The sequence below is a fragment of the Erinaceus europaeus genome, chromosome 2, assembly GCF_950295315.1.
Source record: "Erinaceus europaeus chromosome 2, mEriEur2.1, whole genome shotgun sequence".
NCBI classification, from domain to species: Eukaryota; Metazoa; Chordata; class Mammalia; order Eulipotyphla; family Erinaceidae; genus Erinaceus; species Erinaceus europaeus.
The window spans coordinates 189,362,761-189,389,743 of NC_080163.1; the positions used below are offsets into that span (position 1 = coordinate 189,362,761).

The 26,983-nt window shown below is 50.1% G+C and overlaps 2 protein-coding genes across 5 annotated transcripts in view; both read left to right on the plus strand.

Moving 5' to 3' along the window:
- The window catches only part of COQ8B (coenzyme Q8B), a 30,518-nt gene extending 24,401 nt beyond the window's left edge, over positions 1-6,117 (plus strand). For all 3 annotated transcript variants that reach the window (XM_060185972.1, XM_060185971.1, XM_016194693.2), the window contains 2 exons: positions 4,964-5,050; positions 5,331-6,117. In XM_060185972.1, the coding sequence (XP_060041955.1) occupies positions 4,964-5,050; positions 5,331-5,612 (369 nt within the window). In that variant the 3' untranslated portion in view covers positions 5,613-6,117. The remainder of the gene's footprint in view (positions 1-4,963; positions 5,051-5,330) is intronic.
- Positions 6,118-6,827: 710 nt separating this feature from the next.
- NUMBL (NUMB like endocytic adaptor protein) overlaps positions 6,828-26,983 on the plus strand; it is a 37,950-nt gene continuing 17,794 nt past the window's right edge. The window contains exons 1-6 of one of the 2 annotated variants that reach the window (XM_016194692.2): positions 6,828-7,047; positions 10,920-11,004; positions 13,236-13,375; positions 18,363-18,437; positions 18,529-18,603; positions 24,187-24,327. In XM_016194692.2, the coding sequence (XP_016050178.1) occupies positions 7,024-7,047; positions 10,920-11,004; positions 13,236-13,375; positions 18,363-18,437; positions 18,529-18,603; positions 24,187-24,327 (540 nt within the window). In that variant the 5' untranslated portion in view covers positions 6,828-7,023. The remainder of the gene's footprint in view (positions 7,048-10,919; positions 11,005-13,235; positions 13,376-18,362; positions 18,438-18,528; positions 18,604-24,186; positions 24,328-26,983) is intronic. The other variant, XM_007537911.3, reaches the window with a different exon arrangement.

The window sequence follows — 26,983 nt, forward strand, 5'->3', positions numbered from 1 at the left end:
GTGCAGAGCCCCAGCAATAATCCTGGAGGCAAAAAGAAAAAAGGAAGCTCAAAACAACAACAACAACAAAAAAGCAAACAAAAGGAAACTCAAAACCAGAAAAAAATGTCTGCCAGGAGCAATGGATTCCTAGTACAGGCACTGAGCCCCAGCTATAACACTGGAGGCAAAAAAAGAAAAGAAAAAAAACGTCTCTTGCAGAACCACTGTGTTATCTCCCCAGCCCCATGCTGCAGTGTGACACACTTCTGGTGAGGCCTACTCTACCTGAACTAGCGCCACACCACGAGCGGTGGGGTCCTAGAGGACCACAGGCAAGTTGGCCTTCTGATAGGCAGAAGTGGGAGCAGGTAGGGCAGGAGCCAAAGAAGAGGCAGTGTCTCAGATGCTGTGTTTCACAGCGTGTACTTTTCTGAGTGGCTGGGGAGAGATGGGGCATCTGAGCAGAAGGGTCTAGAAAGAATGAGAAAACTCCCTCTAAGTCAGGAGTGGTTTTAGGGTGGGGTAGTCGGGGAAGGCTGTGACACAGGAGAATGGTGTGACCACCCAAGATGGGGCCAGGAAGGAGGAGCTGGTACCTCCCCCACTTATCCCCATCCCTGCCTCCATCCTCTCTACAGCCCATTTGAGACACAAAGCCCAGGCTTCTCTGGGTAGTTGGGGCATCCACCGCCCCTCATGCCCACCTGCCCCCATAACTTTTAAGCATGATCCTCCTGCCACTTCTGCAGCCTCACCCCCCACCCCCCCAAAAAAAAAGCCCTGTCACAAGGGAGGCCCTCAGGAGCATAGGCCCGACAGATGGCCAGACAGACTGGGGCTGGGGGAGCTGAGAAAGAACAGAACTGCCGGATTCAATCCCGCCTTCCCCTTCTGCCCAAAGAAGGGCAGTGCAGTTCAGCTCAAGGGTTAAGGGTTCCACCCAGGTTCACCTCAGCACCCCATGCAGTTTCCTCTTCTGTGAAGCATGGACTCTCATAGTCACCTCTTTCTTATTTATTTATTTAAAAAAAAATTTTTTTAGCCACCTCTTTCCATCATTCCCTCTTTCCTTCCTTTAAAAAAAATTTTTTTTATCTTTATTTTTGGATAGAAACAGCCAGAAACCAAGAAGGAAGGGGGAGATAGGGAGAGAATCAGAGAGACACCTGCAGCACTGCTCCACCACTTTTGAAGCTTTCCCCCTGCAGGTGGGGACTGAGGGCTTGAACCTGGGTCCTTGTGCACTGTAACATGTGCGCTCAACCAGGTGCACCACCACCTGACCTTCTTTCTTCTTTCTTTCTCTCTCTTCCTTTCCCTCCCTCTCTCCCTCCCTCTTTTCCCCTCCCTCTTTCTTCCTTCTTTCCTTTCTTTCTTTCTTGGATAGAGACAGCCAGAAACTGAGAGGGAAGGGGGTGCTAGAGAGGGAGAGAGACAGAGAGACACGTGCAGCACTGCTTGACCACTTGCAAAGCTTTCCCCCTGCAGGTGGGGACTGGGGGCTCGAACTTAGGTCCTTGCACATTGTAATATGTTCACTCAACCAGGTGCACCACCACCCAGCCCCATCCTTTTATTTTTTTCTTGATTATTATTATTTTTTAAATGCTTTATGTATAGGGTGGAGGTAGGGAGAAAGAACCGGAGCATCACTCTGACACGTGCTATGCCAAAGATCTGAACTCAGCACCTCATGCTTGAGACTCCAGTGCTTTATCCACTGCTCCACCTCCCAGGCCTTGTATATCCACTTCTGAATGATAACGGCAGCAGCTCAGTCAATTCACGGTGCTTCCCCACACAGGCACAGCACTAAATACACCATGGAATTCCCTCATCCTCATAATACCCCACATTTCATCTCACGTCACAGATGAGAAAGCATACTTTAGTTTTTTATTTATTGCCACCAGGGTTATCACTGTGCCTACATGAATACCATTTCTGAAGGCTCCCCTCCCCCCTTTTCTTTCTTTTTAACTTTTTCCTTCTTTCCCTGATAGAGCCAGAAATAGCGATGGGAGAGAGGGCAAGGGAAAGACAGACACCTGCAGCACTGCCTCACCACTTGTGAAGTTTCCCCCTGCAGCTGGGGACCTGGGACTTTGAATGCAGGACCTCACAAATGGTACTGTTTGTGCTCTCCTAGGGGTGCCACTGCCCAGCCTCCCAAGCCTACTTTTCAGATACAGAAGGAGAGAGGGCAAGAGGCAAGAGGTCACAGTGCTGAAATTCCCTCCAGGACAGTGAGGGCTAGGCTCAAATGTGGGTCAGGTGCATTACCCGGGTGAGCTAACCTGTCCACCTTTAAATTTTACTTATAATTATTATTTTCTGCTAGACTACTATACAGCTCAGGCTTATGGTGGTTTGGGGGATTGAACCTGCTACTTTGGAGCCTGAAGCATGAAAGTCTTTTGTGTAATCTTTTTATTTTTTTTTTCTTTAATTGGCTAGGATAGAGAAATTGAGAAAAGAAGGGGAGATTGTGAGATAGACACCTGCAGACCTGTTTTGCCACCTGTAAAGGGTCCCTCCTGCAGGGGAGGAGTAGGGGCTCTAACCGGATCTTTGTGCCGGTCCTTGTGCATAGTACTATGTGCGATTAACCTGCTGTGCCAGCGCCTGGCCCATAGTCTTGCATAATCATTATGCTACCCTGACCCACCAATTTATTTATTTTTATTTCCTCTATAGAAGACAAGCTTTGTAAATCAGACACATCCTATACATGTAAAAGTTTTTTAAAAATATTTTTATTTGTGGTCCAGGAGGTGGCGCATTGGCTAAGGCACTAGACTCCCAGGCATGAGGTCCTGAGTTCAATCCCTGGCAGCACATGTACCAGAGTGATGTCTGATTCTTTCTCTCCTCCTATATTTCTCATTAATAAATAAATAAAATATTAAAAAAAATTTTATTTATTAATGAAAAAGATAGGAGGGAGAGAAAGAACCAGACATCACTGTGATACACATACTGCTGGGGATTGAACTCATGACCTCATGCTTGAGTGTCCAATGTCTTATCCACTGTGCCATCTCCCAGGCTACCCAATTTATTTATTTTTTAATATTTATTCCCTTTTGTTGCCCTTGTTGTTTTATTGTTGTAGTTTTTATTGTTGTTATTGATGTCATCATTGCTAAGTAGGACAGAGAGAAATGGAGAGAGGAGGGGAAGACAGGGAGAGAAAGATAAACACCTGCAGACGTGCTTCACCACCGGTGAAGTGACTCCCCTGCAGGTGGGGAGCTGGGTGCTCGAACGGGGATCCTTACGCCAGTCCTTGCGCTTTGTGCCACCTGCACTTAACCCGCTGCGCTACCAACCGACTCCCCCCAGTTTACTTTTCTTAAATGAACTTTTGTTTATGAGAGGAGAGACACAACAGCAGAGCTCCCCTATCTTTGGTGCTCCCCTGGTATTGTCTTTGGTGCTTCCATGTGGTGTTGAGGCTTAAACCCAGGGCTTGGTACAAGGTAAGATGCACACTCTATTGGGTGAGTTACTACCTCCCATCCTTAAATAAGTGAAAAAAAACTCTTTCAGACAAAAAAAGCCAGATGAAAGATGCGACACAGAAGCTGCCGTCAGTGCAGAGGGAGCCAGGCCTAAACCTGGGTTGTGCTCATGACAAAGCAAGCACATCATCCAGGTGAACTATCTTGCTGGCTCCAAAGAAGTAAATGTATTTACTTATTTTTTATCAGAGTACTACTCACCTCTGGCTTATGCTGGGGGTTGGGTGCGAGGGGGAGGGAGGGGGTTTGAACCTGTGATTTTGAAGCCTCAGGCTTGAAAGCCTCTTTTTCTTTTAAATTTTTATTTTTGAGAGAGATGCAGACACACACACACACACACACACACAGAAACACCAGAGCACTCCTCAACTCTGGTTTATAGTGGTGCGGGGGATTGAACCTGGGACTTAGTCAGGCATGAGAGTCTGTTTGCATAACCATTATGCTGTCTCCCCGGCCCACTATGCATGAAAGCCTTTTTCATAATCATATGCTATCTCCCTCCTCAGCCCCTTTAAGTAAATCTTAAAATCTCTCTCTCGTGTGTGTGCATCATGTGTGTGTGTTTGTGTGTGTGTATGAAAGAGAGAGAAAAGGATGGCAAAGTAGCTTACCTGGATAGTGCTCTCTGCTTTGCCATGGGTACATTGCAGGTTCAAGCCCAGCCCCCACTGCATTGGAGGTAGCTTTGGTGGTATACTCTTTTTATCACTCTATCTGAAAAAGCTGTCTTGGAGCAGTGAAGCCCCAATGACAGTAACAAAAGAAAACTGAGATATGAGTCCATATGTGGCTCAAAAAACTTGGGTTCAAGCCCTGGATCAGCACATGGGAGCATTATGCAAAGAAGAGAGGCACTGTGGGGTCTTTCCTCTCCTTTCCTCTCTGGGGAAAAAAAAAAGGGGGAGGGAAGGAGGAAGAAAGAAGGAATCTATAGGAAGTTATGGGGAATGGAGTAGATGCAAAGTCCCAGTGAATAAAATAAGAGAGCTGGTGACATGCTTCACCTGGCGAGCCACCTGCATTGCCAGGTGGGCAATCTCTACTCGAGCTTCTGCTACACCATATGAGAACACTTTGCCACTGGGAGAAGCTTTGGTACTGTGGTGTACATCTCTCTGAAAATGTCAGCCCAGAATGGTGAAGTCCTGGCAAGGACCAAAAGAAAAGAACTACCTCTGAGTTCACTGAGGGTCTCCTGAGTGCCACCCCTGTGCCATGGGGCACTCAGGCCATCTTGGACTCCGATTCTGACAGGGCTCCCAGTTCAAGGCAGGAGACAAATGTCAGCCCCCGAGGTGTATTTTCTCCCTCTGTGCTGCTTCACCCAATCCCTGGAACAACCCCACCCCCAGACTGCAGAGGAATCTTGAGGGAGGTTAGACAGGGAGGTGAGAGTGGAAATGGGTAAGGGGAGCCCTATGGCCTTTGACCCGGTGCCCCACCTCTCTCTGCAGGTGGTGATGGCCGCAGCCAATGGAGACAGAGACCGTGTCCTGCAGAAATCCAAGGACCTCAGATTCCTCACAGGCTTTGAGACCAAGGTTGGGGGACATTAGGGGAGCAGGGGCCAGTGTCCTGGGGGGAGGGATGTTCTGAAGGAGTGAAGGAAATGGGGGTTGCCTAGCTGCTTAATATCCCTGGGGAAACGGGCACCTGTCTGGTAGGGGTGCTGCTAGCAGGTACTGGGGGGGGGGTTGTCGGGATGGAGGCTTCTTCTCAAGGGAGGATCAGGAAAGCCTAGATCCACAGCTTCCTCTCACGAGGATTAGGGGAGACTGTGTCCAAATGGGACCCCAGCTCTCCCTCCTCCCTCCCCCCCAGGCCTTCTCCGATGCCCACGTGGAGGCGGTGATGATCCTGGGGGAGCCCTTCGCCACCCAGGACCCCTACGATTTTGGGGTGGGGGACACAGCTCGTCGGGTGCAGAGCCTCATCCCGGTGCTGCTGCGGCACCGGCTCCGCCCGCCCCCCGAGGAGACCTACGCCCTGCACCGCAAGCTGGCGGGGGCCTTCCTGGCCTGTGCCCGCCTCCGCGCCCGCATCGCCTGCCGGGACCTCTTCCAGGACACCTACCAGCAATACTGGGCCCGCCGCCAGGCCTAGCCTCACCGCTGCCTCCTCTGGGTGTGTGTGGGGGGATGGGGGTACCTCGAGCCAGAGGGCCCCCATCTGGGGACACCCGCCCACTAAATGAGAAGGCTCCACCCCACGCAGCTCCAAGGCTGGGGAACCCTACCCCCCACCACCCAGTCGTGCCTGGGCGGTCCCTTCCTTGCCTAGGGTTTGGGAACCCTGGCGAACCTGACCCCCAGATGACTCCCTCCAACTCCCCCCACTCCAAAGCATCTGCGCGCCCCTCCCACCCACCTTTGGGGAGACTGAACCAGAGGGGAGATCCTTCACCTTGACCCGTTGTGGGGGGTCTCCCACGGTCCGGCTTGGGCTGGTGAAAGGCCACTAGAGGTGGGTGGTGCAGTCAGCCCTCACCTCAGCTGGACTCAGCCCTCCACCAGCTGCTGCTTCCGCCCATCCCCTCCACCTCTGTGTGTTGGGGAGGTGGTGAGGGGTGTCTGAACCCTCAGCGGGAATAAAAGCGGCCCTCCCCTTCCCCGGCTCTTTCTCTGCCTTGGAGATGGGGGGCTCAAGGCGTGCCCCCAGGTACAGATGGCCAGCCGCCTCCCACCCTGGTGTATGAAAGCCCCAGCCCCGCCTGTGCCATCTGTTGCGGGAACCCTGTCCCCCTCCCCTGCCCCCGCACGTGCTGACCACCTGCTCGAAGGCTGCGGCAGCTGAGAAGGCGCCCCCTCCCCCGCCCCCCCTCCCAGCAACGCGGCCTAGCTAATGGGCCTAATGCCTCCTCCAGCTGCTCGGCCAAAGCCCCGGGCCGGGCAGGGAGGGGTGGGGGGCCGCCAGGGCTGCAGGACCCGTCCGGGCCGCGCCCGCAGGACGTGGGGTCCGCTGGCTCCCCGCTCCCAGTCGCGAAAGTGCCGCGTCACCCTGTCGCCCGCCCCCGCAGGGCCGGGAGAAGCGTGGGGGCGTGCCGCGCGATCGGGGGGGGGGGATGCGCGGGGTGGCGCCTCGCCGCGGCAGCGAGGGAGCTCTGAAAACGGGTCACTGCGGGGAAGAGGGTCGCGGTCCGGAAGGGCTCACGTGGACTGGGGGGCGTGGCGGGGCGGCGGCCCGGCGGGGCTGTGTCTGCTGGGGGCGGGACCTGTGACCTAGGGGCGTGATCTAGACGGGGGTGGGCGGGACCTTTCTGCATATCCAGTAGGGGGCGGGCCCGGGGGCGGGCCCGGGGGCGGGGCGTCGAGGCAGGAGGGGCGCTCCCCGCCGCCGGAACGGAGTCCTCTCGGGAGCAGAGCAGGCTCGCGTGCTTGCATCCCGCTCTGGTCCCGGCTCCCGGCCCGGCCCGGCCCCGCGTCAGACCCAGCCGCCGCCGCCGCCGGAGCCGGAGCCGCACTCGGGGAGCCGGGCCCAGCCAGGGCCGCGGGAGGCGGGGGCGCCCGGGCCCTGGATGTCCCGCAGCGCGGCGGCCAGCGTGAGCAGGGCGGGAGAGGGGGCTCGGGCCGGGGGCGGCGCCGCTGCTGATGTGGCGCAGGGTGGGAGGCGGCCGCGGCGCCCGGATGGAGAGAAGGTGCCATGGCTGGGGAGGGGGGGAACAGGGGGTCTCGGAACAGACCCCTGCTAAGCCGGAGCTAGGTTGACAGGGGCATGTGGGCCCACTTTTCTAAGGCCCTGAGATAGGGATGCCCCACACAGATGACACTCAAAAAGAGGGAAAGAAAAATCAAGGACGGGAATAGAATATAGGCCCAACTCCCCCAGGAAGGGTTTGGGGGTGGGGTCCAGAGCACAACCCCGACATTAAGGTAAGGCCTCCTGGGGGCGATTCCAGACCAGATGACCCAACCCCTCCCTGCATGAAGGAGTCGCCGCAAAACAACCCAAGCGAGGTGGTGAGATTGGGTGGGTGGGTGGGGGGTGTCTCTGGACACAGCCTCCCCACCCAGCAAGGCCTGGGGGGGGGTTCCAGGCACAGTGTCTCCCTGCCTCTGTGGTTCCCTAGGCACAACCCCCTCCCCCCATCCTTGGGCGGCGTCTCTGGAACATCCCCTTCTCAAAAAACAAGGTCCCTATTCCTGCGACTCCACCCAACACCCCTAGCCTGAATAAAAGAAGGGGCATTGCTGGCCACTTCCTCGACAAAGGCTTGGTCAAGGGTCCCAGAACACAGGTCCCCTGGGGCCACCCCCTTTGTCCCTGGGGCTGCCCAGCTGTCTGGGAGCAGCCCCACCCACAGACAATGCTACAACTTCCCCCTCTGGGTTCTGATCCCCTGAGGTGGGGAAGCCAGGCTGGGTTGTGTGTATGTGTGTGTGTGTGTTTTGGGGGCTCCCCAGGGACCCAAAGCAGCCTTGCTCATCTGTGCAGTGGCTTTGTGTGTGGTACCTGGGGGAAGGGGCAAAGCCAGAGATGGGGAGGTGCCCCGGAGTGTCACCCTGGTCTGTGTGACTAGTGTGTGTGCTGTTGCATCTGGTGACTGCTAGGAGTCTCGTGTGTGTGTGTGTGTGTGTGTGTGTGTGTGTGTGTGTGTGTGTGTGTGTATCTGCTCATATCCATGATATATCTGTTTGTGACTCTGTGACAGTGTGACTGTGATTATGTCTACTGTGATACTGTGTATGTGTGTGTGTCTGACTTGATGACTGTCTGTGACAGTCTGTGTGTTGTCTAGGGTGGAATGTGTGTGTGTGATGAGGGGGGAGGGATTGGGGCTGTGTGTGAGCCGAGTTGTGTCCATGACTATGTCAGTGCCTGGCTCCCTGCAGCCTGTGGTCATGTCTCTAGCTGATTCTGTATATGTGTCCTGTGTTTGTCTGTGGCACACAACTGTCCCTATGGTTCTGGGCGTTAGACTGCTGTTGTATATGAAGTCACAGGGTGCCTATGTGTGACAGGCTATGTGATGGCACTGGGACTTGTGCATGCACAAGACAATGGTTGTATGTCTCTAGCCACATCTGTATGTGACCTGGGTTGTGTCCATGGTAGTGTGGACTTCTGTGTAATGACACTGATTGTGTGCCTTTATAGTTTGTGTGTGTAATGGATGTATGTGTGAGAGGGAGGCCTGTATTTGACTTGGGATCAGAGACCGTGACTGGTTGTGAGGAGTGGGTTAAAACTCATTGTTTGCAACTCAAGCTACAAGTTTGTCTGTGTGTGGTGGCACCAGATAACTATATGGTTATGGTTGTGTGTCTGTGTCTGTTGCTGTGTCTTCTCTAATTCACCTGTGACCTTGTGTGTGGTCCTGGAGGAGTAACAGTACTCTTACCATGGTCTGTAAGAGCAAGAGTCCAGCTGTGATGGCTGTTGGAATTTGTGTTGTGGGGCTAAGCTTCCTGTGTTTGACCCTGTGTGATTTGGTGAAAGTCCCAACTGCTACATGGCTGTGCCAGGGACTGTGTGTTGTGTAAACACAGCTACTAGTGCTAAATCTGGGGCATCATGTCACCTGTGACATAGGTGATACCGAATGTCAGCACACATGGGCTGTGATTGTCTATGACCCCAGACTGGGCTGTGTGACTGGTGTGCTTACAGGAAGAGACTGTTCCTCCGTGGTGTCATGACACACGTGGCTGTGTCTGGGGTGCTGAGTGTTGATACTGTCCTGGTTCTGATATATGGCTGGGGAGTGTGGACACTGGTGCTGTGCCACTTTGCCCACATGGCTATTTCTGGAATATGTGGCTGTGACAGGGTGGCCAGACTTGGGGATGGTAGTGTCTGGTGTTTGTTTTACCAGAGCACTGTTCAGCTCTAGCTGATGGTGGTACTGGTAATTAAACCTGGGACCTCAGAGCCTCAGGCAGGAAAGTCTTTTGTAGAACCATGATGCTGTCTCTCCAACTTGGGAATGGTAGTCTCTGGATGGGTACACACATGACCTGGGTGTGCTTGCCCCTGTCCCTTTAACTGTGGTGGCCATGGGTGGTGTCTCTGTGACTGAGTGCCAGGACTGTCCTTCTAGGTGTGGCAGATGCTGTGGCCAGATTTGTGCCCCTTTGATATGACTGTATATCCAAAAAAAGCATGTTAGCATGTTAGCATGTCCTGTTGCAGCTATGTGATTAAATACACATTTTTTTTTTTTTTGATGGTTGCAGGGAGACAGCACAGTGGTAGAGGTAGATTTTTCTGTCTGAGGTTTTGAGGTTCCAGGTTCAATCCCTGGCACTATCGTAAAGCAGAGCTGAGCAATGGTCTGGTCAAAAAAAAAAAAAAAAGAAGAAGAGAAACCGTGGCTGTGGCTGCAGCTGTGGCTGCGGCTGGGTGTGACCACATGTGTTTGAGTGTGCCTGCAGGCTCCATGACCAGATAGCCAAGGACAGTAGTGGAGCTGGTGTGACAAGTGTGTGTGGCTATGGTGGTATCCAGCTATGACTTCGTCCTCACAGGCGTGATCCTTGTCAGCTGGGGCGGTGACATGGGTTCCTTGGATGAGTTCCCCAGGGTGACAGCCACTGGATGGGTGTGGCTGCACATGTGTGCCTGGGGCCAGCTCTTCCTTTGTGGCTGAAAAGATCTGAGTGACCATCCACCCATCACTGACATCACCCATAGGCTGGACTCTGCCAGTGGACACACATCTAAGATGTGTGTGAGTCCAGACATTTCTAAAGGGGCAGGTGAGATGCCATAATGGTTCTGAAAAAGGACTTTCATGCGTAGGCTCTGGAGTCCCACATCAGTCCCCCGCACCACTATAAGGTAGAGCTGAGCAGTGCTCTGGTATGAAAGAAAAGGGAGCAGGGCTGAGTGGTTGAGCACACATGGTACCGAGCTTAGTGACCCAAGTTCAAGCTCCAGTTCCTCACCTGCAGGAAGGAAACTTCACTAGAGGTGAAGCAGTACTGCAGGTCTCTCTCTTCCTATCTCCTCCTTCCCTGTTGATTTCTTTCTGTCTCTATCCACTAGATAAAATTTAAATAACAAAATAGAGAGGGAAGGAGGCGCAGGCTGTGGCTGTGTGTTTGTGTCCGTGTGACTAAATGTGCAGAGCTGTGAGTGGGTGTTAGGGACAGCTGCCAACAGATGACCATGTGTGTCTGGCAGGGCAGGGCTACTCCCTCCTCACAGCATCTCCTTAGCTCCTGAAGGCCTCCTGAGGCCAGGGCATCCCCAACCAACACCCCCACCCCCAACACACCCACTCATTCCTGGGCCCCTGGAACCAGGTGGCTGATCCAGCTCCCTAGTTACAGTTGCCATGACAACCAGGGCTCTCCTCAGGGAGCCTGAGATGGCAGGGGGTTTGGCTGGTGTCCAAAGAGGGGGTGAGGTAGGGGACTGAACCCCACCCAGGCCCCATGCTCAACTCTCCTCCCTCCCTTCCCTGGGCAGGGCGGACCCAGGAGGCCTGAGCAGCATCTGCCCCCAGCCCCCTGTGGGGCCCCGGGGCCCCCTGAGACCTTCAGGACGGAGCCAGGTGAGTGACCACTGGGGACAGGGTGGGGGCCAAGTGGGTGAGTGTGACCAGAGGAACTGATCCCAAGGTCACCTGGACTTAACTGTACACCTGAGTGGACGCCCTCAAACATCTTGCCATCATGTTCCCTGACCATCAAAGAGCCAGTCATTCAGACCCTGTCACACATGATCAGACACTCTGGCAACCCTAGGTGCTGCGGGGTCATAAAACTTACACACAGGGCTGGCGAAATAGCTCACCCTGATGGTGCACTGTGTTACCATGTGTAAGACCCTGGTCTCCATTGCATTGAAGGGAACTTTTATGCTGTAGTCTTTCTGCTTTTTTTTTTTTAAATTAATTTATTTACTTTCTGTTGCCCTTTTTTTTATTGTTGTTATAGTTATTATTGTTGTTATTGATGTCATTGTTGTTAGATAGGACAGAAAAATGGAGAGAGGAGGGGAAGACAGAAGAGGAGAGAAAGATAGACATCTACAGACCTGCTTCACCGCCTGTGAAGCGACCCCCCTGCAGGTGGGGAGCTGGGGGCTTGAACCAGGATCCTTACACCGGTCCTTGTGCTTCATGCCACGTGCGCTTAACTCGCTGCACTACCACCAACCAACTCCCCTCTCTGCCTTTCTGTTTCTGTCTCTGTCAAAAAAGAAAACATGCAGATGCATTCCCTCTCAGCACTCGGGTGACAGAGACACCAGATCCAGACACTCAAGGACACACTATCTGGGGATGCTGTCATGCACAGTGTGTAGACAACACCCCACGGACTATACCTCCCTGCACAGAGACAGCCCCCCCACTTCTGAAGTCATATAGCCTCAAGGTCCACACTCATCCATCTCATCTACGGTAGTAAAATCTTCACACAGCCTTACCCTCATGAATATACCCCCAAGCCCACTCAAAGATGGGGACTCTGTGGGCTCGCACACCCTCACAAGCAGCCTCAGAGCAGTACACAGACCCACCCTCTGTGGGAGCAGCCGCACTCACTGCCACAGACACACCCTACCAGGCACCAGCACTTGTGCTCTTGGGCAAAAATATGGCCTTTCAGGCATCTCCCAGACACTCACTTTTGTGGGTATCAGCTGCATCCTCATACAGACCACAGCCCCAAAGACAGTCCTGGACAGACTAGGCTCTTGGAGACACACACACACACACACACACACACACACACACACACACACACACACACACACACCTATTCTCAGGTGTCCGTCATCTATACAACCTTCACCCACCCAGTAGCCCAGCAGGCCGTATAGTAGATAAAGTGCTGAACTCTACAGCATGAGGTCCTGAGTTCAATCCCTGGCAGCACATGTGCCAGTTTGATGCTCTGGTTTTCTCTCAAAAAAAAAAAATTTAGGAGTCTGGGCAGTGGTGCATCTGGTTAAGCATACATAGTACTAAGTGCAAGGACCTGTGCACGGATCTGGGTTCGAGCCCCCACTCCTCACCTGCAGGGGGGGAAGCTTCACAAGCATTGAAGCATGGCTACAGGTGCTTATCTTTTGCTCTCCCTCTCCTTTCTTTATTTCTGTCTGTCCTATCCAATAAAATGGAATGGCTGCCAGGAGCAGTGGATTCGTGGTGCCAGCACCAAGCTCCAGCAATAACACTGGAGGCAAAAGTAAAAACCCCAAAAACTTAAATTTGTTTTTATTTTTATTTGATAGGACAGAGAGAAATTGAGAGGACAGGGTGATAAAGAGGGAGGGAGAGAGAGTCACACCAGTAGCTCTGCTTCACTGCTCGTGAAGCTCCTGCCATGCAGGTGGGGACTGGGAGACTGAACCCAGATCCTTGTGTATGGTAACGTGTGTGCATACACTGTACAGATATGCCCAACCCTCCGTTCTCTGTTTCATTTATATGTATATATACATATACATATGTGCTGAGGGTGAATTGAGAGGCCAAGTGTGCAGGAAGGCGTCTCTTCATGACAGCCAGGATCCATGGGGCTGTTTGTGCAAATGTCTGTCTGTGCACTGTTAGGATTCTGCCCCCTCACCCTAAGTCAGCCTCCCCCAAGAAAACCCCACCTGACCCTCATTCCTGACTTCTGTGCCCTCTGCCTATTTCACCCCCTGACTTGGAACCCCTAAACTTCCTGAACGCGTGGCTCGGACCCACTCTATGGACCCCGGACTACTAAGCACTGTGCCCCCCCTCCATCTGCCCCCTCCCTCTTGATGGTGCCTCTGTTCTGTGCTCAGACGGGGCTGGCACCATGAACAAGCTACGGCAGAGTCTGCGGCGGCGGAAACCAGCCTATGTCCCGGAGGCTTCACGTCCGCACCAGTGGCAGGCGGATGAGGATGCAGTGCGCAAGGGCACCTGCAGCTTCCCAGTCAGGGTGAGTGCATGCTGAGGGTTGCTGTAGGTGGGTTGGCGGGCTGGACAAGGCTGTGCAACCTCCCCGAAAAGACTCCATGCTGGGCCCCTCTAGCTGAGATTAAAAACCCTAACAGTGGTGGCCGGGAGGTAGCGCAGTGGGTTAAGTGCCCATGGCAAGGACCGGCATATGGGTCCGGGTTCCAGCTTCTGGCTCCCCACCTTCAGGGAGGTCGCCTCACAGGCGGTGAAGCAAGTCTGCAGGTGTCTGTTTCTCTCCCACTCTCTGTCTTCCCGTCCTCTCTCAATTTCTCTCTGTCCTATCCAGCAACAACAATACTAATAACAACCATAAATATTGGCAACAAAAGGGAAAAAAACCAGCCTCTAGGAGCAGTGGATTCAGAGCCCCAGTGATAACCCTGGAGGAAAAAAAAAAAAAACCCTAACAGCAGCCCAGGAGGGGGGGGTCACCCAGTAAATCTCACACTTTGCCCTATATGAGGACATAAGTTCAAGGCTCCCAGCCACCACAGGGCTGCACCATGCACAGGAGAAGCTTTGGAGCCAGGGGAGGTGGTGCACCTGATAAAAGTCAAATGTCACCATGCTTGAGAACCCGGATTCAAGCCCCTGGTCCCCATCTGAAGAGGGAGAAGGTTTATGAGTGGTGGAGTAGTGCTGCAGGTGTCTTTTTCTCCTCCTCTCTGCCTCCCCTTGCCCTCTCTATTTCTTGCTGTCTCTGTATAAAACAAAATACCTCCCTCCTCCCCAAGTGGGGCACTGAGCCCCCATAATAACCCTGGTGGCAATAAGTATATAAACAATAAATTGTAAAGGGGTAAAACTTCACAAGTGGAATGGGGCTGTGCTGTCGCTCCTCTTTCTATTTGATCCCTCATCCTCTGTCTTTATTTATTTATTATTATTTTTTTAAGTATTTTTATATTTATTTATTTTCCATTTTGTTGCCCTTGTTTTTTATTATTGTTGCAATTATTATTGTTGTTATTGATGTTGTCGTTGTTGGATAGGACAGAGAGAAATGGAGAGAGGAAAGGAAGACAGAGAGGGGGAGAGAAAGACACCTGGTCGGGCATTAGCGCAGTGGGTTAAGTGCACATAGCTCAAAGTGCAAGGACTGGCGTAAGGATCCCAGTTTGAGCCATCGGCTCCCCACCTGCAGGGGAGTCGCTTCACAGGTGGTGAAGTAGGTCTGCAGGTGTCTATCTTTCTCTACCCCTCTCTGTCTTTTCCTCCTCTCTCCATTTCTCTCTGTCCTATCCAACACCAAATGACATCAACAATAACAATAATAACCACAACAAGGCTACAACAACAAGGGCAACAAAAGGGAGCAGGAAGAAAGACACCTGCAGACCTGCTTTCCTGTTTGTGAAGCAACCCTCCTGCAGGTGGGGATCTGGGGGCTCGAATCGGGATCCTTACGCCAGTCTTTGCGCTTTGCCCCACATGCGCTTAACCCGCTGTGCTACTGCCCGACTCCCATTTTACATATTTTTATCTTAATAAGAGAGATATGGAGAGAAAGATACAGAGAGGCCAGAGCACTGCTCAGCTTTGGCATATAGTGGTGTTGAGGACTGAACTTGGAACTTTGCAGCTTCAGACAGGAAAATCTTTTTTTGCATAACCACTATCCTACCTTCCCCACCCACCTTTTTCCTCTTTCCTCTTCCTCCTCCTCCTCCTCTTCTTCTTTTAAAGATTTATTCATGAGAAAGATAGGAGAGAGAAAGAACCAGACATTACTCTGATACATGTGCTGCTGGGGATTAAACTCGGGATCTCATGCTTGACAGTTCATTGCTTTAACCACTGCACCACCTCCCAGACCATTCCACCCTCTATCTTAAAAAAAAAAATCCACAAGGAGTGATGGGAGTTTTGCAGGCCTGGAGCTTTAGCAGTGACCCTAGTGGCAAAATAGTAAAAATAAAACATAAGCAAACACAGGGGTCTGGAGATAGCTCAAGCACCATGGAGGACACTGGGGGAACTCCATGGAAGGCATAGTGGTACTAAGGTGTCTCTCCTCTCTCTTTATTTTTATTATTATCTTTATTTAGTTATTGGATAGAGACTATCAGAAATCTAGAAGGGATGGGGTGATAGAGAGGGAAAGAGACAAAGATGCCTGCAACACTGCTTCGCCACTTGAAAAACTTTCCCCTTGCAGGTGGAGACCGGGGGCTTGAACCCCAGGTCCTAGCGCACTGTAACATGTGAACTCAACCAGGTGTGCCACCACTCAGCCCTGGTGTCTCTACCTCTGTCTCCTACCTTCTGTCTGTCAACTCAATCAGGGATAGAGAACTGGCCCAAGGAGCCTACCCAAGCCCCCGGTTTCATCCCTGGTAAACACACACACACACACACACACACACACACACACACACACAGACTTACTTTCTACCTCTCTGTCTCTTTCCCTCTCCCTCTTTTGCCCTCTCCTATACTGGCAGAAAATTGTGTGGAGGTGATGTTCCTGACTGGAGCCACCCCCTTCCCCGATCGTTTAGACTCATGTCTCCCAAAGGGCACCGGAAGGTGACTGCAAATCTGCAGCATCTGCAGAGTCCTCTCTCGCTAAGTGCTTCCTGGCTTAGCCCACAGCACACGCCACGGTCTCAGGGGGAGACGGCGCGAGCCAGGGCGTGGACTATGGAGCTCAGCCAGTCTGGGTTCAAATCCCAGCTCAGTCCCTCCCTGGCAGGGTGACCACACACAGTGATTGTTTGGGGCTGGCAGATAATGGTTCTCAGGAAGACAGCAGGGCTGTGCTAAGGCCCAAGGGTAGAGGCAGAATGGACTCCCCGCTAAGCTCTGTGATTGTTTTCCCATCTGCACATCAGGGCTGACGAGGAATGGAGTACCCACCTTATAGAACTGAGGTGCTGAGTAAAAGCATTCATAAGCATAGTGTGTGGGCCGAGGAGAGGAGATAGCATAGGTTCAGTCCCTGTCATAAGCCAGAGCTGGGTGGTGCTCTGGTGAAAATAAGAAAACAAATGGAGTTGGGCGGTAGCACAGCGGGTTAAGTGCAATGGCACAAAGCGCAAGGACCTGCGTAAGGATCCTGGTTCCAGCCATCAGCTCCCTACCTGCAGGGGAGTCGCTTCACAGGCGGTGAAGCAGGTCTGCAGGTGTCTATCTTTCTCTCCCCCTCTCTGTCTTCCCCTCCTCTCTCCATTTCTCTCTGTCCTATCTAACAACGACGACATCATCAACAACAACTACAACTACAATCAAAAACAACAAGGGCAACAAAAAGGAAAAATAAATAAATATAAAAAAAAGAAAATAAATAAATAGGGATAAGGCCAGGCAGTGGCACACCTGGTTGAGTGTACACATTACCATGCACAAGAACCCGAGTTTAAGCCCAACTCCCCAGCTTTACAAGGAGTGAAGCAGGTCTGCAGCTGTCTTTCTATCTCTCTCCCTCTCTATCTTCCCCTCCCTCTCAATTTCTCTGTACTAACAAATAAAAAATAGAAAAAAATAAGACTGCTGGGAGCAGTGGATTTGTAGTGCTGGCACCAACCCCCAGTGGTAACCCTTGTGGCATAAATAAATAAATAAAGGCGGTGGCTCACCCAGTAGAGTGCATACTGTTACCATACACAAATACCTAAATTCAATTTTTTTTAAAGATTTTATTTATTATTAATGATAAAGACAGGAGAGAGAGAAAGAACCAGACACCAGTCTGGTATGTGTGCTTCCAGGGAGTGAACTTAGGACTTCATACTTGAGAGTCCAATGCTTTATTCAGTGCTCCATCTCCCAGACCACCCTAAATTCAATCTTCCAGTGGACCTGCCGGTGAAATGCTTCATGAGTAGTGGAACAGCATAATGGTTAAGCAAAGAGACTTTGATGTCTGAGGCTCCAAAGCCCCCAGGTTCAATCCCCAGCACCACCATAAGCCACAGCTGAGCAGTTCTCTGGTTAAAAAAAAAAACAAAAAAACCCCAGTCTGTCAGGAGCTGTGCATGGATTGGTTGTATAGGCACTGAACCCCTGCAATAATTCTGTTCTTTTTTTTTTAATTTTTTTTTTTAATTTTAGCTCATAATTTCTTTTCTTTTTTATATTTATTTATTTATTCACTTTGTTGCCCTTGTTGTCTGTTCTTTTTAAAAATTTTTATTTATTTTCCCTTTTGTTGCCCTTGTTGTTTATCATTGTTGTGGTTATTGATGTTGTTATTGTTGGATAGGACTCAGAGAAGTGGAGAGAGGAGGGGAAGACAGAGAAGGGGAGAGAAAGATAGACACCTGCAGACCTGCTTCACTGCCTGTGGAGCGACTCCCCTGCAGGTGGGGAGCCGGGACCTCGAACTGGAATCCTTCCGCTGGTCCTTGAGCTTTGCGCCATGTGCGCTTAACCCGCTGCACCACCACCGGACTCCCTGTTCTTTTTTTTTTTTTTTTTTTTTATCTTTATTGGATAGAGACAACCAGAAATTGAGAGGGTAGGGGAGATAGAGAGGGAGAGAGAAAGAGAGACACCTGCAGCAATGCTTCACCACTTGAAAAGCTTTCCCCCTGCAGGTGGGGACTAGGAGCTCGAACCTGGGTCCTTGAGCACTGTAACATGTGTGCTCAACCAGGTGCGCCACCACCCAACCCCAATTCTGTTCTTTTTTCTTTTTTCTTTCTTTATTATTGGATAGAAACAGAGAGAAATTGAGAGGGGGGAGGAGATAGAGAGACACCTGAAGCCCTGCTTCACCACTTATGAAACTTCCCCCATGCAGGTGGGGACCAGGGGCTTGAACCTGGGTCTTTGTGCACTGTAATGTGAGTGCTTAACCAGGTGTACCTGGTTCTGTTCCACCTGGCCCCTGTTCTGATGGTAGAAATAAATGAATAAATACCAATCAATCCTAGGAATAGTATGTTTAGGATGACTGAGACACTGAGTGGATTCTTGATCACCGTGCTCATTTCCTGTCCTCCCAATATCCCTCCCCCACCCAGTACCTAGGCCACGTGGAGGTGGAGGAATCCAGGGGGATGCACGTGTGTGAAGATGCCGTGAAGAAGCTGAAGGCGGTGAGTGAGGGTCTGGGGTGCGGAGAGGGCAAGACCCGCCCAGAGGAGGCTGCCCTGACCAGCTCATTCTTTTCCCTTCTCCCACCCCTAGATGGGCCGCAAGTCCGTGAAGTCAGTGCTGTGGGTGTCAGCTGATGGGCTCCGCGTGGTAGATGACAAGACCAAGGTAGGAGGACATGGGGACAGGAGTCAGGCCAAGGAAGTCTCTCCCTCGATTTTCTGGCCTGGCTTTGGTGCTGTGGTCTCTTTCACTATTTGCCTCTCTGCCTCTATCTTAAAAGAAAAAGAAAAGAAAAGAAAAAAAAAAAGGTGCTGGGGAGAGTATAATGGTTCTACAAAAGACTTTCATGCCTGAAGTTCTTCCCCCCACATCTTCCCAGTGCCTGAAGTTCTAAGGTCCTAGGTTTAATCCCCGGCACCACCACCATCCAGGCCTCCTGTTACCTGTCAGGCTCTTCACGTCAAAGCTCAGGAATGCATCCTGTGCTGATCCGTGTGCTGGCTCACCTGGGATTCCTGCTCCCCCACTTAGTGACTGGGTGACCCCAGCATTGAGAGGTGACAGTGGTCTCATCTGTAAAACGGGGAAGAAAACGGGTCTTCCCAGACTGGTGAAATAGCTCAACTGGATCATGTGCTGCTTTGCCATGTGTGAGACCCAGGTTTGATCCCCATCTCCACTGCACTGAAGGAAGTTTTAGTGCTGTAGTCTCTTTCACTCTCTCTTTGAACTATCTGCATTAAAAAAAAAAATTAAGCAAGAGGGCTGGGGAGACAGTATCATGGTTATGCTAAAGGCTTGCATACCTAAGGGTCCAGGGTCCTAGGTTCAATCCCCAGGCCCACCATCAGCCAGAGCTGGACAGTGCTCTGGTCCTTCTCGCTGTGTGTGTGTGTGTGTGTGTGTGTGTGTGTGTGTATGTGTGTGTATGTGTGTGTCTTTCTCTCTCATTACAATAAAATAAACTTTTTAAAAGGATCCTCCCAGTAAATGAGAAATTCCAGGCTATACATTTAGGCTGTCTCACACTGTGTAAGTGTTCTGATCAGTGACTGGCAGCTCTTTTGTGTTCACTGTCAATTTCTATTATTATTATTAATTAATTAATTTTTAATAATTTATTTATTTTCCCTTTTGTTGCCCTTGTTGTTTTTATTGTTGTTGTAGTTATTATTGTTGTCATTGTTGTTGGATAGGACAGAGAGAAATGGAGAGAGGAGAGGAAGACAGGGGGAGAGAAAGATAGACACCTGCAGACCTGCTTTACTGCCTGTGAAGTGACCCCCCCTGCAGGTGGGGAGCTGGGGGCTCAAACCGGGATCCTTCCGCTGGTCCTTGTGCTTCGCACCATGTGCGCTTAACCTGCTGCACTATCGCCCAACTCCCTATTTATTTTTTAACCAGAGTACTGCTCAGGTCTAGCCTATGGTGATGCTGGGAATTGAATCTGGGAACAGAGAGCTTCAGGCTTGAAGTTATTTGCATCACCACTGTGCTATCTCCTCAGCCCTCTTATTTATTTAAAAAAATATTTTAAATTTCATTATCTTTATCTATTGGATAGAGACAGCCAGAAATAGAGGGGGGACAGGTGATAGTGCTGTGGGTTAAGCGCACATGGCACAAAGCGCAGGGACCGGTGTAAGGATCCCAGTTAGAGCCCCCGGCTCCCACCTGCAGAGAAGTTGCTTCATAGGCGGTGAAGCAGATCTGCAGGTGTCTATCTTTCTCTCCCCCTCTCTGTCTTCCCCTCCTCTCTCAATTTCTCTCTGTCATATCCAACAACAATGACAACAATAATAGTAACAACAACAACAACAAGGGCAACAAAAGGGAAAAAATGGCCTCCAGGAGCAGTGGATTCGTAGCACAGGCACTAAGCCCCAGTAATAACCCTGGAGGCAAAAAAAAAAAAGAAAGAAAGAAATTGAGAGGGAAGGGGGTGATAGGGAGGGACAGAGAAGACACCTGCAGCCCTGCTTCACCACTCACAAAGCTTTCCCTTTGCACATGGGGACCAGGGGCTTGAACCTGGTCCTTGCGCATTGTAACACATGCACTCAACCAGGTGCTCCACCACCCAGCCCCCAAAATTATTTGTTTCTTTACTTAAATTTTTTATTTATAAAAAGGAAACAATGACAAAACCATAGGATCAGAGGGGTACAACTCCACACAATTCCCACCACCAGATCTCCATATCCCATCCCCTCCCCTGATAGCTTCCCTATTCTTTAACCCTCTGGGAGTATGGACCCAGGGTCATTATGGGGTGCAGAAGATGGAAGGTCTGGCTTCTGTAATTGCTTCCCCGCTGAACATGGGTGTTGGCAGGTCGACCCATACTCCCTATTTTTTATTATTATTACTTTGCCACCAGAGGTATTGCAAGGGCTTGGTGCCTCCATCACAACTCCATTCCCATTGCCATGTTTGTTTGTTTGTTGTGTGTGTGGTTGTTGTTTGTTTTTGTTTTCTAATAGAGATAGAGATAAACAGGGAGGAAGAGAGTAAGAGAGAAAGAAAGCCACTTGCAGCACTGTTGCACCTCTCAAGAAATTAACCCCAGTAGATGGGGACTGGGGACTTGAGCCTGGGTTGTTAAGCATACAGTAATAATGTGCGTGCTCTACTGGGTGTGCCACTTCCCAACTATTTATAGATTAATGAGTGAGGAGAGAGAGAACGAACCATAGCAGCACTCTGCTACATACAGTGCTGGGGATCGAACTTGGGCCTTCATTGCTGGTAACTCCAGTGTTTCAGTTATTGCACTACGTACCCAGCCCCCCAAGCTGCTCACTGTCAATTGCTCTGGCCAGACGGGAGCTCCACAGGACTAGGATCTGCCTGTTCCCTATTGAGTTCTTGAACTCACAGCTCCCAAGATGGCTGCCAGCACATGGAAGTGAGGTGAACCTCACCCAGTTGTCTTGGCATCTTTGCAGAGGCAGTGCTCTTGACCTTTTTTTGCCTAGTTAGTAGTACCTCTTCCAGGAAGTCTTGTTTGACTCTGTCCAAGTTAGGTCAGGTGCCCCCTCTTGGCAGGCCTCTGTGCCTTTGTCATCTGTGCCCTGCTCCTGTCCAGGTCGCCCTCATTACAACCCAGAGTCTGGGGGGATTGCATCCTGTCTTGGGGCCAGCTCCCACTCTCCTATGCTGGAAGTGCTCTGGGGCCAGACGGCTTGGGACTGATGCTGCTGCCTACTGCATTCTCACCAAAAGTCACTGCACCTCTCACTGTTTTGGTCTCTTTTTTTCTCTCTCTTCCCCCTCCCCTCCCCCTTCCCCTCCCCTCCCCCTCCTCCTCCCTCTCTCCCTCCCTTCCTCATAAAAATAAATAGCAGCATGGGAAGTAGTCCAATGTGTTAAACATGACGTTCTCAAGCATTGAGGTCCCAGTTTGATCCCCAACATTGCATGTGCCAGTGTGTTGCTCTCTCCCTCCTTCTCTCTCTCTTTCTCCCCTTCTCTTCCATATATATATATATATATATATATATATATATATATATATATATATATATATATATATAAAACTAGGGGCGAGGGCTGGGTGATGGTATACCTGATTGAGTGTGCACATATTACAACGCACAAAGACCTGGGTTTGAGCCCCTTGTCCCCACCTGTAGGAGGAAAGTTTTGTTAGTGGTGAAGCAATGCGGCAGGTATCTTTCTCTCTCCTTCTCTATCACTCCTTTCTCTATTGATTTCTGGCTGTTTTTATTCAATAAATAAAGATTAAAAAAAAAAAAAAACCCTTAAAACTAGGGGCTGAGTGGCCCAGGAGGTGTTGCAGTGGATATAGTGCTGGACTCTCAGGTGTGAGGTCCTGAGTTCCATCCCTGGCATTGCATGTGTCAGCATGATGCCCTGATTCTCAAATAAATAAATAATAGGACAGGGGAGACAGCATAATGGTTATTCAGAGAGACTCTCATGGTGGTCTGGGAGGGGGTACAGTGGATAAAGCATTAGATTCTGTTGTATGCTTTACATTGGGTTCTAGTTCTCCCCCGCCAAGAGAATTAGATCAGTCCAGTTAATTTCGCGGCCCGCTTGGCCCCGCCCCTAGGGACCCCACCAGAGTTCGGGAGTGCCAGAGTTGGAGAGTTGCTGAGTTCCAGAGTTCAAGAGTAAGAGAGAGTGCTTGCACTGCCGCAAAGAGACAGCAGAGTTCTGTTTGGTGATTAGTTTGTCTTAGTTTATGAATCGTTGTTCCTGAATAAAGAAATACAGCTTCCCTGTCCAGCCATTGTCTCCGCGTCTCTGTTCACCACCGTGAAGCTAGCCCGCCCGGCTAGAGCCACCGAAATTTTAACAACAAATGGCGCCCAACATGGGGCACGAACCCACGACCCTGAGATTAAGAGTCTTATGCTCTACCGACTGAGCTAGCCGGGCGGGCTAGCTTCACGGTGGTGAACAGAGACGCAGAGACAACAGCTGGGCAGGGAAGCTGTATTTCTTTATTCAGGAACAACGATTCATAAACTAAGACAAACTAATCACCAAACAGAACTCTGCTGTCTCTTTGCGGCAGCGCAAGCACTCTCTCTTACTCTTGAACTCTGGAACTCAGCAACTCTCCAACTCTGGCACTCCCGAACTCTGGTGGGGTCCCTAGGGGCGGGGCCAAGCAGGCTGCGAAATTAACTGGACTGATCTAATTCTCTTGGCGGGGGAGAACTAGAACCCAATGTAAAGCATACAACAAGATTCTTAAGCATGAGGTCCTGAGTTCAGTCCTCAACAGTACATGAATTAGAGTGATGTCTGTTTTTTTCTCTCTTTCCTCCTATCTTTCTCATTAATAAATAAATAAAATCCTAAAAAAAAAAAAAAAGAAAGAAAAGACTCTCATGCCTGAAGCTCCAAAGTCCCAGGTTCAATCCCCCTACACCACCATAACCCGTGCTCTGGTAAATAAATAAATAAATAAATAAATATTAAAGAGAGAGAGAGAGCTGGAGGCTGGGGAGATAGCATAATAGTTATTGATTTTTTAAATAACTTATTCTTTACATTTAAAAAGAAGTTATTTACTTATTAACAGAGTGAAATTGAGAAGGGAAGATAGAAAGGGAGAGAGACAGAGATAGCTGCAGCTCTTCATCACTCATGAAGTTTTCCCCCTGCAGGTGGGGACCAGGGACTTGAACTCAGGTTCTTGCACACTGTAGTATGTTTGCTTAACCAGGTGCACCACTGCCTGGGCCTGCATGATAAGTTATTTGAAAGATTTCCAGGAAGCTCCAGGATCCCAGATTCAATCTCCAGTACCCCCAGAAGCCAGAGATGGCTCTAGTAGAAAATAAATAAATAAGGGAGTCGCGCGGTAGCACAGTGGGTTAAGCACACATGGCACAAAGCACAAGGACCAGCATAAGGATCCCGGTTCGAGCCCCTAGCTCCCCACCTGCAGGGGAGACACTTCACAAGTGGTGAAGCTGGTCTGCAGGTGTCTTTCTTTCTCTTCTCTGTCTTCCCCTCCTCTCCATTTCTCTCTGTCCTATCCAACAACGATGGCAACAACAACAATAATAACTACAACAACAATGGAAAAAATAAAACAAGAGCAATAAAAGGGAAAATTTAAAAAATAAAAAAAGAAAGAAAATAAATAAATAAGGACTTGCTTGCCGTCCCCACCCTGTTCAACAAGGGATGGAGAGAGCAAACTCCAAACGAGTGACTATGGGAGAAATAGCATGTCTTCCTCTCCTGGCCTCTACCCCCTCCCAGGACCTGTTGGTCGATCAGACCATTGAAAAAGTCTCCTTCTGTGCTCCTGATCGCAACCTGGACAAAGCCTTCTCTTACATCTGCCGGGACGGGACCACCCGCCGCTGGATCTGCCACTGTTTCCTGGCCCTCAAGGATTCTGTGAGTGTCACCATCTGGGAAGGGGTGGGGAGGGGGACCACAGTTCCTAACTTAGAGGATGATGGTGAGGCTGGAGTGGGTCAATGTAGAGCCTGGCACAGCACTCAGGCAAACAGTTCTTGTTTTTTTGTCTTTATTCCCCCTTTTATTGGGGGGGATTGTTTATAGTTGGGAGTCAGGCAGTAGTGCAGTGGGTTAAGTGCAGGTGGCACAAAGCTCAAGGACGGGTGTAAGGATCTCGGTTCAAGCCCCCAGCTCCCCACCTGCAGAGGAGTCTCTTCACAGGCGGTGAAGCAGGTCTGCAGGTGTCTTATCTTTCTCTCCCTTCCTCTGTCTTCCCTTCCTCTCTCCATTTCTCTGTTTCCTATCCAACAATGATGACATCAATAACAACAACAATAATAAGTACAACAATAAAACAACAAGGGGAATAAATTAATTTAATTTAATTATAAAAAATATTAAAAATACTTTATAGTCAACAGTAAAATACAGTAGTTTATACATGTGTAACTAATTTATTAGTTTTCCACATAACACTCTAACCCCCACCTAAGTCCTCTTCCACCATCATTTTCCAGGACCTGATCACCCCCCAACCCCCCGGCCTCAGAGTCCTTTACTTTGGTGCAGTACAATAAGGAAAACAGTTCTGTCTGTCCTCCTCTTCCTCTGTATCTCTAGTTCTGCATGTTCCTCTGCTTTTCCTTTACAGATTTATTCATTTATTGGTGAGAGAGAGAGAAAGAGAACGACCCAGAGCATCACTCTGCCACATGAAATACTGGGGATTAATTCTCATATGCTGAACAAACATTGCATTCCTAGAATAAATTTCACTTGATCATGGTGCCAAATGCTTCTACACAGGAGTTGGGTGGTAGCGCAGAGGGTTAAGTGCACGTGGCGCAAAGCGCAAGGACCGGCGTAAGGATCCCAGTTCCAGCACCCTGCTCCCCACCTGCAGGGGAGTCACTTCACTGCCTGTGAAGCAGGTCTGCAGGTGTCTGCCTTTCTCTCCCCCTCTCTGTCTTCCCCTCCTCTCCATTTCTCATTGTCCTATCCATCAACAATGATAGCAATAACAATAATAATAACCACAACAATGATAAAACAACAAGGGCAGCAAAAGGGGAAAAAGTGGTCTCCAGGAGCAGTGGATTCATGGTGCAGGCGCTGAGCCTCAGCAATAACCCTAGAGGGAAAAAAAAAAAAAACACCTTCTAACACAGTTCTTGGTTTGGGTTGTTAGTGTTTGTTTGCTCATTTATTTATTATCACTGGGGCTTCACTGCTCCAAGCTATTTTTTTTATTCATTTATTTGCCCTTTTGTTGCTCTTGTTGTTTTTTTATTGTTGTAGTTATTATTGCTGTTGTTGTCATCGTTGTTGGATAGGACAGAAAAAAACGGAGAGAGGAGGGGAAAACAGAGAGGGGGAGACAAAGATAGATACCTGCAGACCTGCCTCACTTCCCATGAAGCAACTCTCCTGCAGGTGGGGAGCTAGGTGCTCGAACCAGGATCCTTATGCTGGTCCTTGTGCTTCGTGCCACGTGCGTTTAACCCACTGTGCTACCACCTGACTCCAGGCTTTTTTTTTTTTTTTAACAGAAAGAGGGAGATAGAGACAGATAAAGGGAGAGGGGGAAAGAACCATTGCACCAAAACTTCACTCAATGTGTATGTATGTGTGGTGGGCAGTTGGACTCAAACCTGGGTTGTACCCATGACAAAGTGGACAAACCATCAGGTGAGCTGTCCTTTCGGTCCCAACTTGCTCATACTCGTTACTGGAAAACAATTTTTTAAATTATCTTTATTTACTTATTTGGATAGAGACAGCCAGAAATCGCAAGGGAAGGGGGTGATAGAGAGGAAGAAAGACAGAGAGATACCTGCAGCTGGTGAATCTTTCCCCCTGCAGGTGGGGGCTCGAACCCTGGTCCTTGCACACTGTAACATGTGTGCTCAACCAGGTGCACCACCACCCAGCCCTGTTACTGAAATTATTTATATATATGTATTTATTTGTATTTATTTTTACCTTTTGTTGCCCTTGTTGTTTTTTAGTTATTGTTGTTGTAGTTGACGTCCTTGTTGTTAGATAGGACAGAGAGAAATGGAGAGAGGAGGGGAAGACAGAGGGGGAGAGAAAGACAGACACCTGCAGACCTGCTTCACCACCTGTGAAGCGACTCCCCTGCAGGTGGGGAGCCGGGTGCTTGAACCGGGATCCTTATGCCAGTCCTTGCTTCGCGCCATGTGCACTTAACCCGCTGTCGGACTCCCCACTGAAAATTTTTTATTCTCAAGCTAAACTTCTGAAGAGGTGGCTGAGTGTCTTGGTCAGGATATGAAGTCAGCCAGTTCTCAGGGGAAGCCTCTTTTTAGTTATGAGGGTTGTATAGACAGAGCATCTATTTCTCCATCTGTAAAGCAGGATCTTGTCCATCCCCCTGGCTGAGGGGACAGAGTAGCTCAGTAGTAGGGTTTGTGGTCTGCACACATGAAGCCCAGAGAGGAATCTCTGGCACACTCATGAGGAAAAAAAAAAGTCTGTCTCCTTCCCAGCACTGTTTTGAGGGCTCCATAAAAAGGATGGGGGTGGGAGTTGGGCGGTAGCGCAGCAGGTTAAGCTCAGGTGGTGCAAAGCG